Source organism: Artemia sp. Qi Xiang Cuo, chromosome 9 (genome assembly GCF_049724085.1).
Source record: "Artemia sp. Qi Xiang Cuo chromosome 9, ASM4972408v1, whole genome shotgun sequence".
NCBI lineage: Eukaryota > Metazoa > Arthropoda > Branchiopoda > Anostraca > Artemiidae > Artemia > Artemia sp. Qi Xiang Cuo.
This window is the reverse complement of record NC_142802.1, coordinates 4,119,491-4,139,142: the sequence shown is the minus strand read 5'-3', so window position 1 is coordinate 4,139,142 and position 19,652 is coordinate 4,119,491. Positions and strand designations below refer to the sequence as shown.

General features: G+C 37.3%; 1 protein-coding gene across 1 annotated transcript in view; it reads left to right on the top strand.

The window, feature by feature from the left end:
* LOC148948244 (protein lethal(2)essential for life) overlaps positions 1-19,652 on the top strand; it is an 83,491-nt gene that overhangs the window by 31,863 nt on the left and 31,976 nt on the right. The window contains exon 2 of the mRNA XM_089094242.1: positions 9,150-9,303. Coding sequence (XP_088950368.1) covers positions 9,150-9,303 — 154 coding nt within the window. The remainder of the gene's footprint in view (positions 1-9,149; positions 9,304-19,652) is intronic.

The following is a 19,652-nucleotide window of genomic DNA, read 5'->3' as shown; positions in this document are numbered from 1 at the left end:
TTTCTTTTTTAATACGTATTTATATGACTTATTTAAATATTGCGCTGTGTCGTATAATAATACTTACAAGAAGCTTATTGTCTACTGTTTTGACAACAATCTCTTCGGGGGTGTATTGAGAAACATCGAATCTTAACTTGAGAAGTTTCTGCTCTCCGTCCTCCTGAATAAGGGGTGAGCTCAGGCCTTCCAACCAAGATGAAGGAGGGGGTGCCAACTCACTAAAGAATAAAACTATAAAATGTCGTATAGTATATCTTTTCACAATAATCCAAAGATAAACCCCAGATGGATTCTAAAGTACCAAAATGTTGAAAATGAAATCTGACTGTTTCGATTGGTTAAGTAGGATGTTAGACAACCGCATATATCTTTAAAATTAGAAAAAAAAATCAGGATTTAGTTTTCAACAAAAAACACCTTCTAGTTTTGCAGTTTTGAGTAGGAACAGGCATCAAAATATTAAAAAAGAAGTGATTGAAAAAAAAATCAGCCAAACAAAGCTAAAACCTATTACGCCAAATAACATAAGAAGGTACAGCTTTCTTTTCAAGATTTAGTTATCTTGCAAATCAACAGATCAAGGCTATATCCAAGGCGGGTTAGGGGATTTGACCCCCCCCCCCCCGAAATATTTATCTGACTTGTAAGAACGGAACAAAATGAATATAAACAAATTTCTGAGGCGTTCTTGTAAAGTTTTTTGGACACCCCCCGCCCCCAAAAAAAACTGTAACCCCCCCCCCCCCAAAAAAAAGAAAATCCTGATACGACCTTGCAACATACAAATAATGTTTGAATTTTTATGGGCAAAAAAACGCTGCCACATTTAATTAATTAGTTTTGCTTATTTATCTTCACAGTTCAGCGTGGCAAAACTGACGAAAATGTGGTACTCAAGGCCATATCCAGGAGGGTTTAGGGGGTTTGAACCCCCTCCCCCCCCGAAATATTTGTCCAACTTCGTGAAGATATAACAAAAATGAATATAAACAAATTTTGTATGCGTTTTTGAGGTATTTTGTGTAGCCCCCCCCCCAAAAAAAATCCTTTTTTTCCCATTACCTGCAAGTTAAAGTCAGCAGGTTCAATTAATGCCAAATTATGTGTTGTTTCTCATTCTGTCCTTGCTTCTCCAACAGATGTTTGGCTTTTTTCAAAGTAATTTTTCGAGTAGAACTAACTCGCAAAAACTCCTAACTTTTGTCAACGATGAAAGCCCTTGTCACTAGTTCGTTCTACATCTTGTTTTTATTCTTGGGAGAGGATGGTAAACGCCAAGAAATCGCTTTTATACAATTGGAATTAGAAAACACATTCACGAAATTTTTTGACTGTAAAATTAACGTTTGTGGATCCCGGATTAGACTAACTCCTTTCAGGAAGGGGGATTAGTGGGGATCAAACCAAAGTCAAAGTCGCAGTTTGGCTCGTTAGTAAGCTTTTCTGTTGAATGTATTTTATGTCCCTTCGATTTATACTTTGCTTAAGAAGTTGAAGAGTAATTACATCAATCTTTCAAACTACACAAATTATACAGCAAGGGAGCTTTACAATTATAGGCTATACATATAATTTTTCATCGAATGGAGTGTGACAAAAAAAGTGAGCATCTTTCAGTTTTCATACAACCCTTGGTTAGATACGACCACCCCCCCTGAAAAAATGTTCAGTAGCGGGCATGAGAGGCAAAATGATTTTAGAGATATTTAGAGTGGAGCCTGGCCCGAAAAAACTGGGTAATAATTTTAGATTAACTTTGAATCTTTATTACTGCAATGTCAAACGCGCTCTGAAGCTGAAAGAATTTGAAATTGGTTCAAAGTGTAAAAAATTACAGCTATTTCTGAAATGTCTATCACATACTTAAAAAGAAAATCAACAGGTTTATGGCTTAATTTATGGGATCTTTTTCCAAATTCTTCGTTTCTATCTATTGCCATTTTTTCCCAGTAGAGCTTTGGCTTGCTTTCCAAGAAAATTCAACCAAATCTTCGCCTTTATGTTACGAGAAATTAAAACGTGGTTTGACATTTGGAAACGTTCCTACATAAATAAAGACATCAAATGAAAAGGTAGAGCTCTGAAAATGCAAAACACCTCAGATTCTTTATCACAAAAATTACAAATATCGTACAGAATATATTGGAAGGAGTAATAGTCAAGGTCTAATATATATATATATATATATATATATATATATATATATATATATATATATATATATATATATATATATATATATATATATATATATATATATATATATATATATATATATATATATATATATATATATATATATATATATATATATATATATATATATATATATATATATATATATATGACCTCGGTGACGCGCCGGCAGATCGACCGAACGCCGCCAACGAGAGGCCCAGTCGACCGCCGCCGAAGTGTCGCTATGCCGCAGGCGTGCCACCGCCGGCAAAGGCGGCGGCGCTCGGCTGACTTTAAATTAATTTTGCGGCACTTCTTATTGGGTCAAACTGCAAAGTCGGAGCCTTTATTTCTCGGGTGGTTTAGCGTTTCGATTGTCCTGATTAGAAATCAAGCAGGGCTTGCACTATCCCCGAATTTTCGGGTATTTCCCCGAAAATCTATGCGTCACCCCGAAAAAAAATTTGTTCCCCGAATCCCCGAAAATCCTCAATCACGGTGCCACCCCTAGCGATTTATCACCAGTGACTTCCCCCGCCAAATATTACTTTGCATACCATAATTCTTCACTACTCTCTTGTTCGTTAATTTTTGTCTCTACAGCCTTCAGCCTTCAGTTGGATTTTGAAATTGACAGCTGACAGATTGTTTCTACAGCTGAATTGTAAGTTTGCAGGATTATTTTTTCTTTTTGCTGTTTTTAGATAAGATTTATCTTAATGTTTAATAATCAACTGCTGAACGCCTGATGGGATAAAAGAAAATACAATCTTCTCTTCTGAAAAATTTTATTCCCCATCCCCCCAAAAAAAACAACCTTCTATTGAGACAAAATTTAGCTATAGACTAAGCTATGTACAAGGTTGGGGAATTAAAGATTGAAACGGAAGTTACCCCAAAAATATGATTCATAAATAAATTGTAAATTATTGCCTATAGGGGGGGGGGATAGGGGGCTATCATTTTTTGAATGATACCTACCTCTTTCTTTTTTTGGTGAAGCAGGGATGCCAAAAAGATAATTATTTTTTTCATTTAAATTGGAGACGGAAGAAAATGATATCAAATCCCAGGGAAACCATTGAAACATTTTGATAGACCCAGGGCCCCTATTGGGTGTGTATGCGGGGTGTCGCCACTTATTGATGCAAAAATGGCGCAAAAAGGTTGCTATGCCACTTACTCGAAGGGGAGAACCCCTTGTCGGCCCAAATGTTAGTGGGATTCCCGCTCTTACCCCAACAGACTCCGTAAATAACGGATTTACTGATAGGACCTTTCTCTGGATCCCACCAATGCTCGTGGCGTTTAACCGCTGGCAGTAATACCGGTAGGGCCACAACGCCACTGGCGTGGTAATATACGGGTGTCACCACTTATTGGAGGGGAAAGCCCCGGCCCCAAACTATAATGCTAGGCCCGAGCCTACCACACCGGTTACTGCGAATATACTGGGTTTAGTGCTACCTGATTTAGCATCTGCCCCCTAAGTCCCCGGGTAGGATAACGCGACTCGAGTGCTCGAATGGCTACTTTCTAAAGCCAAGTGTACCCGCCTTGGGTTACGGCTAGAAAATCTCTAACTCTCCTTGGAGGTAACCAACCTCCCCGTCAGTATAATGAATGACGGTACCTCGTAGCTCCATTCCTACCCTGCCTCAGGTTACAGAACTCACTGGTCACTAGGCTTGTAGAAAATACCTTACTTGCATTCTTCCAAAAGGGTCACATATAACAACATCAAATATCCTTCCTCAAACGGGGTCAAAATGCTGACCAAAAAAATAACATTTTTCACACAACTATTCATAGGGGTGAACCTCCGCTTAGCCCAGCCAATCAGCTACATCCCTACTCAGACCCAATTCTTACCTCATAGATTTATCTTTCGATGACTCCCAAATCAGGAAGTACAAAAATGGGACTTAGTTCAAAGCTTACTTATTGCAGACACCTCTGTAACTTAACAACGAGGATTTAACCTGCCCTTTGATACTATAGCAAATGTAATTAAGAAAACGAAAACAGGTCACTTATCTGAAAGGAAAAGAAACAGGGCTGAAGCTGTAACAGCCCCCCTTTGGGACATTTTATTTAAAGTGACTTTGAACTCAGTTTTTGAACTCATGAATAGGCTCGAATCTGTTGTAAATTTAAGCTGTGATTTGAGAAAGACTGATGAAAACATTAATGTTTGCGGTCAATACTGATCGCACCGGTGGAGGCGCCGCTTCAACATCTTACCGGCGGCGCGGTGATCGGCGCGCTATTTTTGGACGCCGGTCTTCCCTCGTCGTTGCGGCGCCGGGGCGTATATTTATATATTATATATATATATATATATATATATATATATATATATATATATATATATATATATATATATATATATATATATATATATATATATATATATATATATATATATATATATATATATATATATATATACATATATATATATATATATATATATATACATATATATATATATATATATATATATATATATATATATATATATATATATATATGTATATATATATATATATATATATATATGTATATATAAATATATATATATATATATATATATATATATATATATATATATATATATATATATATATATATATATATATATATATATATATATATATATATATATATATATATATATATATATATAATATATAAATATGTACACCCCGGCGCCGCGACGATGAGGGAAGACCGGCGTCCAAAAATAGCGCGCCGTCACCGCGCCGCCGGTAAGATGTTGGCGGCGCTCCACCGTTGCGATCAATATTGACCGCAAACATTAATGTTTTCATCAGTCTTTCTCAAATCACAGCTTAAATTTACAACAGATTCGAGCCAATTCATGAGTTCAAAACTGAGTTCAAAGTCACTTTAAATAAAATGTCCCAAAGGGGGGCTGTTGGGGTTTCAGCCCTGTTTCTTTTCCTTTCAGATAAATGACCTGTTTTCGTTTTCTTAATTACATTTGCTTATAGTATCAAAAGACAGGTTAAATCCTCGTTGTTAAGTTAGAGGTGTCGCAATAAGTAAGCTTTGAACTAAGTTTTATTTTTGTACTTCCTGATTTGGGAGTCATCGAAAGATAAATCTATGAGGTAGAATTGGGTTTGAATGGGGATGTAGCTGATTGGCTGGGCCAAGCGGAGGTTCACCCCTATGAATAGTTGTGTGAAAAATGTTATTTTTTTAGTCAGCATTTTGACCCCGTTTGAGGAAGGATATTTGTGTTGTTATATGTGACCCTTTTGGAAGAATACAAGTAAGGTATTTTCTACAAACTGTGTAGTAGTTCTGTAACCCAGGCAGGGTAGGAATAGAGCTACGAGGTACCGTCATTATTATATTGACGGGGAGGTTGGTTACCTCCAAGGAGAGAGTTAGAGATTTTCTAGCCGTAACCCAAGGCGGGTACACTTGGCTTTAGAAAGTAGCCATTTGACCACTCGATCGCGTTATCATACCCGGGGACAGGGTATAGTGTAAATCGGGTAGTACCAAGTCCGATATTTGCAGAACCGGTGTGGTAGACACGGGCATAGCATTATAATTTGGGGCCGGGGCTTTCCCCTCCAATAAGTGGTGACACCCGTATATTACCACGCCAGTGGCGTTGTGGCCTACCGGTATTACTGCCAGCGGCTAAACGCCACGAACAATGGTGGGAGCCAGAAAAGGTCCTATCAGTAAATCCGTCATTTACGGAACCGTTGGGGCAAGAGCGGGAATCCCACTAACATTTGGGCCGACAAGGGGTTCTCCCCTTCGAGTAAGTGGCATAGCAACCTTTTTGCGCCATTTTTGCATCAATAAGTGGCGACACCCCGCATACACACCCAATAGGGGCCCTGGGTCTATCAAAATGTTTCAATGGTTTCCCTGGGAATTTGATATCATTTTCTTCCGTCTCCAATTTAAATGAAAAAAATAATTATCTTTTTGGCATCCCTGCTTTCAATAAAAAAAAAGAAAGAGGTAGTATCATTTAAAAACGATAGTCCCCTATCCCCCCCCCCTATAGGCAATAATTTATAATTTATTTATGAATCATATTTGTGAGGTAACTTCCGTTTCAATCTTTAATTCCCCAACCTTGTACATAGCCTAGTCTATAGTAAATTTTGTCTCAATAGAAGGATTTTTTTTTTGGGGGGGAGGGGTAAAAATTTTTCAGAAAGAAGGTTGTATTTTCTTTAATCTATCAGGTGTTCAACAATTGAGTATTAAACATTAAGATAAATCTTATCTAAAAACAGCAAAAGAAAAAAATAATCCTGCAAACTTACAATTCAGCTGTAGAAACAATCTGTCAGCTGTCAATTTCAAAATCCAACTGAAGGCTGAAGGCTGTAGAGACGAAAATTAACGAACAAGAGAGTAGTGAAGAATTATGGTGTGCAAAGTAATATTTGGCAAGGAAAGTCACTGGTGATAAATCGCTATGGGTGGCAACGTGATTGCGTGATCTTTGGTGATTTGGGGAACCAAATTTTTTTTTCGGGGTGACGCATACATTTTCGGGGAAATACCCGAAAATTTGGGAATAGTGCAAGTCCTGCTTGATTTCTAATCAGGAAAATCGAAACGCTAAACCACCCGAGAAATAAAGGCTCCGACTTTGCGGTTGACCCAATAAAGAATTGCCGCAAAATTAATTTAAAGTCAGCCGAGCGCCGCCACCTTTGCCGGCGGTGGCACGCCTGCGGCATAGCGACACTTCGGCGGCGGTCGACTGGGCCTCTCGTTGGCGGCGTTCGGTCGATCTGCCGGCGCGGTGCCGGGGTCTATATATATATATATATATATATATATATATATATATATATATATATATATATATATATATATATATATATATATATATATATATATATATATATATATATATATATATATATATATATATATATATATATATATATATATATATATATATATATATATATATATATATATATATATATTAGACCTTGACTATTACTCCTTCCAATATATATTCTGTACGATATTTGTAATTTTTTGTGATAAAAAGAATCTGAGGTGTTTTGCATTTTCAGAGCTCTACCTTTTCATTTGATGTCTTTATTTATGTAGGAACGTTTCCAAATGTCAAACCGCGTTTTAATTTCTCGTAACATAAAGGCGAAGATTTGGTTGAATTTTCTTGGAAAAAGCAAGCCAAAGCTCTACTGGGAAAAATGGCAATAGATAGAAACGAAGAATTTGGAAAAAGATCCCATAAATTAAGCCATAAACCTGTTGATTTTCTTTTTAAGTATGTGATAGACATTTCAGAAATAGCTGTAATTTTTTACACTTTGAACCAATTTCAAATTCTTTCAGCTTCAGAGCGCGTTTGACATTGCAGTAATAAAGATTCAAAGTTAATCTAAAATTATTACCCAGTTTTTTCAGGCCAAGCTCCACTCTAAATATCTCTAAAATCATTTTGCCTCTCATGCCCGCTACTGAACATTTTTTCAGGGGGGGTGGTCGTATCTAACCAAGGGTTGTATGAAAACTGAAAGATGCTCACTTTTTTTGTCACACTCCATTCGATGAAAAATTATATGTATAGCCTATAATTGTAAAGCTCCCTTGCTGTATAATTTGTGTAGTTTGAAGATTGATGTAATTACTCTTCAACTTCTTAAGCAAAGTATAAATCGAAGGGACATAAAATACATTCAACAGAAAAGCTTACTAACGAGCCAAACTGCGACTTTGACTGGTTTGGTCTAATCCCCACTAATCCCCCTTCCTGAAAGGAGTTAGTCTAATCCGGGATCCACAAACGTTAATTTTACAGTCAAAAAAATTTCGTGAATGGTGTTTTCTAATTCCAATTGTATAAAAGCGATTTCTTGGCGTTTACCATCCTCTCCCAAGAATAAAAACAAGATGTAGAACGAACTAGTGACAAGGGCTTTCATCGTTGACAAAAATTAGAGTTTTTGCAGTTAGTTCTACTCGAAAAATTACTTTGAAAAAAGCCAAACATCTGTTGGAGAAAAAGGACAGAATGAGGAAACAACACATAATTTGGCATTAATTGAACCTGCTGACTTTATTTTAAGCAGGTAATGGGAAAAAAAGGATTTTTTTTTGGGGGGGGGGCTACACAAAATACCTCAAAAAACGCATACAAAATTTGTTTATATTCATTTTTGTTATATCTTCACGAGTTGGACAAATATTTCGGGGGGGGAGGGGGTTCAAACCCCCTAAACCCTCCTGGATATGGCCTTGAGTACCACATTTTCGTCAGTTTTGCCACGCTGAACTGTGAAGATAAATAAGCAAAACTAATTAATTAAATGTGGCAGCGTTTTTTTGCCCATAAAAATTCAAACATTATTTGTATGTTGCAAGGTCGTATCCAGGATTTTCTTTTTTTTTTTGGGGGGGGGGGGGTTACAGTTTTTTTGGGGGCGGGGTGTCCAAAAACTTTACAAGAACGCCTCAGAAATTTGTTTATATTCATTTTGTTCCGTTCTTACAAGTCAGATAAATATTTCGGGGGGGGGGGGGTCAAATCCCCCTAACCCGCCTTGGATATAGCCTTGATCTGTTGATTTGCAAGATAACTAAATCTTGAAAAGAAAGCTGTACCTTCTTATGTTATTTGGCGTAATAGGTTTTAGCTTTGTTTGGCTGATTTTTTTTTCAATCACTTCTTTTTTTAATATTTTGATGCCTGTTCCTACTCAAAACTGCAAAACTAGAGGTGTTTTTTGTTGAAAACTAAATCCTGATTTTTTTTTCTAATTTTAAAGATATATGCGGTTGTCTAACATCCTACTTAACCAATCGAAACAGTCAGATTTCATTTTCAACATTTTGGTACTTTAGGAATCCATCTGGGGTTTATCTTTGGATTATTGTGAAAAAGATATACTATACGACATTTTATAGTTTTTATTCTTTAGTGAGTTGGCACCCCCTCCTTCATCTTGGTTGGAAGGCCTGAGCTCACCCCTTATTCAGGAGGACGGAGAGCAGAAACTTCTCAAGTTAAGATTCGATGTTTCTCAATACACCCCCGAAGAGATTGTTGTCAAAACAGTAGACAATAAGCTTCTTGTAAGTATTATTATACGACACAGCGCAATATTTAAATAAGTCATATAAATACGTATTAAAAAAGAAAAGGATAGAAAAGAACACTCATACAAATTAGCTTAGCTATGTTCAAAAGGCTCGTAAAACTTCTTCCAAATTGGGATCAAAAGCCTTAAAACTAAAGTATTAGTTGCACGTTATTGATTTTGTTATAATTATGATATATATCATATAATTATGATAATTATGATGCGGTAGAATCATTTACCTTCCTAGACTGTAAAGATTTTGGCGACGTTAATCGGTCAAAGTGAAGTATCAACACCATCTATGAGTCAAGGAAATTTGTCTCAGTTTTTTTCTTACCGATTTTTGAAAGGTATTTTGCTCTACCACTGAATTTTTGTTTGAATTTTTGAATTTTTTTGAATTTTTTCTTTTGATTGTTTGAATTTTTTTACGCCTCCCATGTGATCGTCTCTGTGACTAAAATCTCCAAACATTAAAAAAAATTTTTTTTTAAACATTAAAAAAAAAAAAAAAAAAAATTCTCGTGTTCTGTGCTTCATGTAGCATGCGCACTTCTAACCTTCAATGTTTTCTTCAGTCCGTAAATTGTTTTCACACTTGGGTTTTCGCTTTGCTGTGACTCTGCGCCGTGTTAAAAAAAAGCCAAAGTAAAAAATTGTGAAAAGAGAAATTAAGCTAAAAAATTGACGACTTCAAAGGAAGAAGGGAAACTGACATATTTTCTTTTGTGGAAGCTGTCTTGTGAAACTTTAGTTAGATTTAGTCGTAACCTAAAAAAAAATCGTAACCTAGTCGGAACATTAAGGGTAACCCATGCAAGTGGGCACTGTGCGTAATTTTCTTATATATATTTTGCTTATTCATTAACCATCCTTGGCTAAATACAATTCGTTTGTTTAAACCTAGAGCTTGATTGGGGCTCTAGCCAAGGCCGTGCAGTATCAAACATTCACTACAAAACGGATACTTTCAAAGAAATCGACGATACTTCAATGCATAAGCATGAATGAGATACAACTCATCTAAGTGCAAAACTTAAAAATATTTGTAACGTTTGTGAAGTGGGAGAATTAAGAAATTTAGAGCGGCCATTAAAAACTTTCCTTGCCGAGAATGTGAGAGTCAGTCCAGCAATATCCATGGATCCTAATATGCGCCGGTGCAGTTAGTATTTCCGGTATGTTCCACGAGACTTCCCAGAGAGGACTATTAATGGTCACTTAAGATGCATTTCCGGCTTCATCAAGACAGAACGAGCCCTCACAGCTAAGATGTCTGGCTTAAAAGGATCTTTGGAGACCACGTGACCGGTTTAGAGACTGATTTTGAATGGATATTCAATATTCCCGAAATTACTTCCCAAGTTTTTTTCTTTGAGGCCGCTTCGACAACAGTGTATAGGAAGTTAATCCCTTTGCTGGACTAAAGGAACTTATCACGGAGGTGATCAGTCGTTCCGTGGATCACGAACAATTTCCTACTTTGTTTGAAGCTATGTAATGACACATTCATATCCAGGATTGTGTAAAGGTAGAGGGGGCCTCTAATTTTAATCGACGGATCCGTGGGCTAGAATTCTTTTGACTTTTTTTTGCTCGATAGATTCACATTAATTTAATTGAATACTAGACAAATGCAAACTTTACCCAAGCAAGAGGGGTCGTCCCCTAAGTTTGCCTCTGTGCATAAAGATAAATCAGGGCCATATTGAATGCTGCTCTAGATAAAAAAAAAACTAAAAAATTCTCATGTTTTACTACGCAAAAAAAACTACCATGACTACTAACGGAAATTTGGTTTGGGACGGGGTTCAGTGGCGTAACTCTGTAAGCTCAGCCAGAGTCGACCCAGCTCTAAATGGGTACCTGGAGAAATTTGGGGAAGGTAAGCAGGAAGGGTGTGTGAAAGCACAGAATGGCTGGCCCCATCCCCCATTGCACTTCCTGGCTGAAAGACCTTAAGACGGATATCAGCACCGCCGGTTTGGACTTTAGGAGTCTAGTGCCGTATCCTTTACCCTTTACCTTTACTAACAAAAAATTTAATACGATTCGAAAGTAAACTCAGAAATACGTCCTATTAATTTCAGGGAATCATTTTTTGGCCACCTTGTAAATAGTCCCTATCTAGTTATTTTCTCGTTCCCTATCTATTTTTCCCCTATCCATATCTACTTTTATGGGTACTTGTATGATATAGCCCCTACCTAATATTCTTCTAAATTTTTTCTCTGACGCTCAATCCTAATGAAATATACTTAAGTATGATAAAAATATACTACTATGTATTTGGCTATGTATTTGCATATTAGGGGGGAGATAGCGGGTCTGCATTCCCAGTGTGTTAGGTACAATCATTCTCCATATTATGAAATAAGACTTGTTTTCTAACTTCATATTGTCCAAATGCTTTACCACCACCACCACCACCCCCACTCCTAATGTGCAAATATATAGCCCAAATTATATATTTTCCATATATTCTGTCACACAGCTAAGCTGAAAGAAACTAACGAAAAAAAAATAATCGGTTCTATAATGCGTCAATGAATGAACAACATGAGCGGTAGGGGCTATATACCCTTTTTTGTAGTTTTGTATATTTTTTATAGGTCTCTATCTACTTTTTCTGTAGTTCTTGTTAAAACAAATTAGTCTCAGAAAAATGATAGCGAGGCCAAGGTTAAGAGTAAAGTAGCAACAGTAGAACTTTGTTCACACTGTTTTTATTTAAAAGGAGAATAGCCTTTACAATGTTGACTTAAATATATTTTCCTTTTTGTTTTTTGGCACACTTCTTACGGATGACGCTGATTAGCTTGTGACTTGGCAATTTGAGATAAACATAGGTTTGGCTCAGGAAGTTGGACAAGCAGGAGAGTGACAGAGGAAATGATGTAAGGAGGCTTAACCTTTAGCTTGAATTTATGTTGACTATCAATCTTTATCACTTTGCCTCACGTGTCAGGTGTTGAATTTAAAGTATTCAAATTCATTATTAGCTAAGAAATTATGAATTCAAGCAAAGTAGGATTCACACTCCACAAACTTGGACTTATGTTGACATCAATCTTTATCAGTTCGCTTTAGGTGCCATATGCTGAATTTAAAGTCTAAAACTTTATTATAAATTAAAAGATTATGAACTCAAGCAAAGTGGGATTCAAACTTCATGGGAACCTAGGGAGATACGCACTGCCTGTTACTGGTGTATGTGATTTTGAGCCTCCAATCCTGTATCATGTACCTCCAAGCTCTGTGTCCGTGTCGCTGTCAGTTTAAGTTCTGGTGACACAGTGGACGTGCATCTACACTATCGCGCCGCTCAAGTATTCAGTGTATTGCCAGCGCACTCGTGCGAAGCGTCGGTCATTTTGTTGTTAATATGTTGTTAGCTCTCAGATTGTAAATTATTTTAATTTGTCTACCTTTACATGCTCTCATTTAAGCGATAAATCCATTCAAATACCTATTAAAATTGATCAGGGGTGGATTGACGGAGGGGAGGGATCGGAGCCTTTCCTAGAGTTGATGGTGCCCGGTGCAAAATTAATTACAGCGCCCCTCCCGACCCAATTATAAGCAAAAAAGCCGAATAAAAGTGAAAAATTGGACAAAAGTGGGCAATTCCCAAGCCGCGGGGCCCACGAGCTACAGTGCCTGGGGCAGCTGCCCTGTTTGCCCCCTCCTTTTGAACGGATCTGATACCAAGAGCGCTTGAGTGACAGAAGAAAAGGTTCTTGGACTAGCCAAGTAAGATATATTTACAAAGTTGTAGAGAAGCTAGGCAGTGAAACAACGAGAAAGGATTAGGGCTAGAAAGAGGGGTGGTTTCCAAACAGGTAAGGATTATTTTAGAAAACCAGAAAATTCAAAAATGGTACTATGACATAATGGCATCCCCGTCACTCATTAGCGCCCCCCCCCACCCGCCATGGCGCCCGGGGTAACTGCTCTGGCTGCCCCTCCTCCTCTAGGAACAGCTCTGGCAGGGATTGACCCGTTGGCTTGAGTGCAGCGTACTTTTGTTCAGTTTTCATGTGCAGCAATACAATTCGGTACTTGTATGATAAACCTCCTACCGCTCAAGTTGTTCATTCACCGACACATTATAGAACCGTTTTTTGTTTTTTTTCGTTAGTTTCTTTCAACTTAGTGTGAGACAAGACAAAGAGAAGTGACAGAGTAGACGGAAAATATATAATTTGGACTATATATTTGCGCACAAGGGTGGGGTGGGGTGGGAGGAAAGTATTTTGACAGTGTGAATTTAGAAAACAATTCTTACTACATAATATGCAGAATAATTGTATCTAACACATTAGGCATGCAAACCCACTATACTTTATCCCCCTCCCTAATATGCTAATATATAGCCCAAATTTGTTTCTTAAATATTATATTTTTATCTTACTTTGGTATATTTCATTAGGATTGAGCCTCAGAGAAACATATTAGAAGAATATTAGGTAGGAGGTATATCATACAAGTACCTAAAATTGTTTGAAGCAAAAAACAGAAAATAAACTAAATGCCTATGGCTCCTTTTCTTTCCATTTATGTGGCCATCTTGCCACACCTTGCCACACCTTTTACCGCTAGAATGATTCTGATTTTTGATAAAATTGTCGAAGTCTGCCTTCAAGCGTGTTTCGAAAGCAAATATATTATAAATGTTTCGGCAAATAGCAAAGAAAGAGCTGGTTTCAACCTCTCTTTCCATGGGGAGGGTGGCGGGTTAGAACAATCAAATAATTACTCAATAATATATAAATGACTTAAAACGTGTTCTAAAAACAGTGACAGATATTTCTAGAATACTAAATATAATTAGCATAACCAGTAACATGTCAAACAAGTGAGGAATACAGTCTCCTTCGCATGATGGACGGGAAAAAATCAAAAAAGAAAAAATTGCAAAATATGGGGAAAACATTTGAGATTGACCATAACCAGAACATAGAAAATAATTTGCACTTTACAGAAAATAAAATACATTTTATGTTCTTTATTTTTTAACTTAAATGAATCCAAAACTATTAAAACTTCCAGGAATGAATATCAGAACATATAAGTAAACTATCAATCCTAATTCTTTTATTTTTTTTAGTACCGAAATCTTGGTTATGATGGTTTTTTTTCGTATTTTTTTCGATGTCGTGAGAAATAAAAACACATAGCTCGAAATATGGATTGTTTTCTGTAAAATGCAAATTATGTTCTGAACTTTAGAAGGCAGGGGGCGTCAGCCATACTCCCCCTCCCCCTAGTTTCTGCTCGTTTTGAGTGTGACTTGGTCTTTGAGTGTGAACAAAAAACAATTTTTTTTTAACTGAAAGTAAGGAGTGACATTAAAAGTTTAAACGAACAGAAATTATTCTGTATATGAAATGGGCTGTCCCCTCCTGAACGCCTTGCTCTTTACGCTAAAGTTAGACTCTTTCTCACAACTCTATCAGAGGCAACGCTATAGCGATGCCTATAGTAAAGGCCATACGGCTCCAATGTTTTATTATTATTTATTATTTGTTTCCCCAGAGGCACTTCATATGGAAGGGGTCGTCGTAGAAACTTCAAAGGGGGCTCATTCGATTGGAAATCGAGAGTTCTAGTGCCCTTTTAAGGTTCAAAAGTGATTGGAACTAACACCCCTTCCACGCCCACCAGCTCCCCAAATACAACCAATCAAAATTTTGATATAGCCATTTTGTTCAGCGTAGTTGATTTCCAGATAGAAATTGTGTTTTTGAGGAGGAAACTCCCCCACTGCCCTCAGGGCAAGGGTTGTTAGCTATGCCCTTGGGGCATATAAGGCTCTTGTAGAAAGTCTTGTCGTAGAAACTTCAGAAAGGGCTCATTCGATTGGAAATTTAAGTGGCTAGTTGCCTTTTTAATAGTCGGAAGAGATTGGAAGGCACCTAACCCTCCTTCCACGCCCACCTTTTCCCCAAACACATCCAAAACAAATTTTGATATAGCCATTTTGTTCAACGTAGTTGGAAGTTCTGGAAATTATGTGTTTGAGCAGGACACTCTCCCCACAGTCTTCAGGGACAAGCGTTATAAGTTAAGTCCTAGGGGAAAATATAGTTCTTATGAAAGAAAGGCTCGTATAAACTTCAGAGAGGGCTCATTTGATTGGAAATTGAAAGTTCTAGTTCACTTTTTAAGCTTCAAAAGATATGGGAGGGTAGACAGCTCCCACTCCCTCCAAACCCTTTTTCCCAAATCCATAATAAGAATTCTGGTGTCGACACGGACCCCAAGGGCCCCGGGGCAGGCGTTGTAAGTTATGCCCTGGGTGCATATATGGGTCTTATGGGAGGGATGCTCGTATTAACTTCAAAGAGGGCTCATTTGATTGGAAATTGAAAGTTCTAGTTCACTTTTTAAGAGTCAAAAGAGATTGGAGGGCACCTAGCCCCTCCCCCACCCCGCCAAGCCCTTTTTCCTCAAACCCATCCCATAAAAACTTTGAGATAGCCTTTTTTAAAAATAGTTAAAATAACGAAAACTCCGGGATCGAGACAGCCCCCCAGGGCATGAGGGCAGGCGTTGTAAGTTATGCCCTGGGGGAATATATGGCTCTTATTGAAGGGATGCTCGTAAAAACTTCAGAGGGAGCTCATTTGATTGGAAATTGAAAGTTCTAGTTCAGATTTTTAAAGTTAAAAGGGATTGGAGGACAACTAGCCCCCCCCCCTACGCTCCTTTTCCCCCAAATGCATCCAATACAAATTTTGAGATAGCCATTAAGTTAAAATTGCTGAAAATTCAGATAACAAAAACTCAGGTGTATACATATCCCCCCCAGGGTTTCGGGGACAGGCGTTGTAAGTTATGCCCTTGGGCGTATATGATTCTTATGAAAGGGATGCTCGTTTAAACCTCAGAGATGGCTCATTTGATGGGAAATTGAAAGTTCAAGCTCACTTTTTAATAGTCAAAAGAGATCCGAGGGCAGCTATCCCCCCCTCTACGCCTCCTTTTTCCAAACCCATCTGATGAAAAATTTGAGAAAGATATTTTGTTAAAAATAGTTCAAAGGTCGGATAAGAAAAACTCCGGTATCAATACAGACCCCCAGGACCCAGGGGAAGGTGTTCTAATTTATGCCCCAAGGGTATGTATGGTTCTTATGAAAGAGATGCTCGCATAAACTTCCTCGAGGGCTCATTTGATTGGAAATTGAAGTTCTATTTCACTTTTTAAGAGTCAAGAGAGCTAAGGGCAACTAGCCCCCCCTGGCCCTTTCTTCCCCAAACCCATCCGCTACAAATTTTGAGATACCCAGATTTTTGGAATTTGTTCAAAAATTAGATAACAAAAACTACCCACAGGGCCCGGGGGATAGGCGTTGTAAGTTTTGTCATGGTGGCGTATATGGTTCTTATGAAAGGGATGCTCGTATAAACTTCGGATAGGGCTCATTTGATTGGAAATGGAAAGTTCTCGTTCAATTTTTAAGAGTCAAAAGATATTCGATGGCAGCTACAACACCCCCCCCACACACACACCCTTTTTTCCCCGTGCCCATCCGATAAAAATTTTATAATAGCCATTTAATTAAAAATAGTTTAAAGGTCAGATAATTAGCATTCCTGTGTCGACCCAAGCCCCAGAAACAGGCATTGTAAGTAATGCTCTGGGGTATATATAGTTCTTATGAAGGGATGCTCGTATAAACTTCAGAGAGGGCTCATTTGATTGGAAATTGAAAGTTCTTGTTCACTTTCTGAGAGTCAAAAGAGATCGGAGGGCAACTAGTCCCCCCCTCCACGCCCTAAATGCATCGGATAAAATTTTCGAAATGAAAATTTTGTTAAAAATAGTTCAAAGTTTAGATAACAAAAAACTCCCGTGTCAACAAAGCCCCCCAGGGCCCGGGGATAGCCGTTGTAAGTTATGCCCTGGAGGTAAATATGGTTCTTATAGAAGGGATGCTCGTATAAACTTCATAGAGAGCTCATTTGACTGGAAGTTGAAAGCTGTAATTCACTTTTTAAGAGTCAAAAGTGATTGGATGGCAGCTAGCGTCCCCCCACACTCCAATTTTTTTTCAGAGGCACTTCATATAGAAGGGGTCATCGTGTAAACTTTAAAGGAGGCTCATTCGATTGGAAATCGAGAGTTCTAGTGTCCTTTTTAAGAGTCAAAAGTGTCGGAGGGGAACTAGCCCCCCAAGCCCTTTTTACCCAAATACATATGATATAAAATTTGAGGTAGCCATTTTGTTAAAAATAGTTCAAAGACCATATAACAAAAACTCCTTTACGTATGGCCATTCCGTTAAAAAAAGTTCAAATGTCAGACTAAAAAAACTCCTGTGTCTACACCCCCCACCACAAGGCCCGGGGCAGGCGTTGTAAGTATTGCTCTGGGGGCATATATGGTTCTTATGGAAGGTATGCTCGTATAAACTTCGATGAGGGCTCATATGATTGGAAATTGAAAGTTCTCGTTCAATTTTTAAGAGTCAAAAGAGATCGGAGGGCAACTAGCCCTCCTCTCCACGCCCTATTTTCCTCAAACTCATCCGATAAGAACTTTGAGAGCAATTTTTTTCAAAATAATTCAAAGGTCAGATAACAAAAACTCCGGGGTCGACACAAGTCCCTAGGGGGGGCAGGCATTGTAAGCTATGTCCTGGGGCCGTATGGGGTTCTTATGAAAGGGATGCTTGTATAAACATCAGAGAGGGTTCATTTGAATGGAAATTAAAAGTTGTAGTTCATTTTCTCAGAGTGAAAAAGATCGGAGGGCAATTAGCTCCCCCGCCCTCCACGTCTTTCGGTTTATCGGATGGATAAGTCCATTGGACAAAAATTAGAGGTGACTATTTTGTTGAAAATAGTTTAACCATCAGATGTTAAAACTTCGGCGTCGACAGAACCCCCCAGGGCCCAGGGACAGGCGTTTTAAGTTAAACTCTGGGGATATATATGGTTCTTATAGAAGGGATGCTTGTATAAACTTCAGAGAGGGCTTATTTCGTAGAGAATAGAAAGCTCTAGTTCACTTTTTAAGAGTCAAAAGAAACCGAAGGGTAATTAGCCCCCCCCACGCCCTTTTCCCCAAACCCATCCGATAAAAATTTTGAGATAGTCATTTTGTTAAAAATACTTCAAACATCAGATAATAAAACTCCTAGGTTGATACAAACCCATTTTTCACTTTGATATTGTTACTTTGATACCAGTTTTGATACTTTAATGAAAATTTGATTTTTTTAAATAAAATTTTATTTTGAAATAAGGAGTTTTTAAAAACTTGAAACTTTTTGCTATCAAAAACGATCAAAAATTAATTAAAACAAAAACTTTCCGAGAAAGAAATTTAACAAAGAAAAGTAAAGGTCATATTAAACTTAAGATCACCAGATACAAATACCTGTTAAAATTCAAACTGAAAACGACCAGAAATTACTATTAAAGAATAAATTAAACCCAAAACAAACTTCTCTCCTTCTCTCACTCCTTCTCTCACTGTAAAAGTCTAAAACCTACTGTGTCATTGGCGCTTTACTGGAAACTGTATTCGTCTTGATCCGTCTTGGAAAGTATAAACAACATTGAATTGAATATCTAATGTATAATGATATTAATTGTTGAAAGATCCATCAGTTTAAGAATTTATTTCACTGTAATTTTATTTTTGTTTTCAATGCTTTAAGAACTGGAAAAGAAAATATTTGTAATATAATTCGTCTTCAGTTAAACACCAATGACGCAGCAGGCTTTTGGTTTTTATTTACAGTTAAGGAAGGAAGCAGTATCCAAACACTTGTTTGTAGTGAAACTATATTCGTCTTGAACAACTTTAAAAAGAGCTAATAAATTAAACTAAATATAGAAGATAATTTCTTAAACCACATTGGCCTGACATCACATAAAGGGTGTCTGCAAGAAATGCATTAATTAAAATCCGAAATCAAATTACATAGTTCTCCAACTTATTTAATTGCTGGTTCGTTTTGTTTTTTCGAGTGAATGAATTGGTTCCTTGTCTTTGTCAGTTGCTCGCTAATATCTGTTGATGGCAATTCATATTTTTTTTGGAGTTTGGGCAAATAGCAGATATTGGTAACGAGCTTGTGTTGCCGGTGCGTTGGTAGTTGGTTTTAACTCTTTTAATTTGTGTTTTTCATTGATAAATAGTTTTGTTTCGCGCTGAAAAAGAGAGGCGTTTGTAATTTCAAAAAATCCGCTTTGTTTTTTCAGTATCTTCATTTGGTCAATTGAAAACCCCATTTTGATAGGTTTTATTTATTTATGTATACTAAATATTTGATATATAATGATATTAATTGCTGAAAGCTCATCAGTTCAAAATGTTACTATA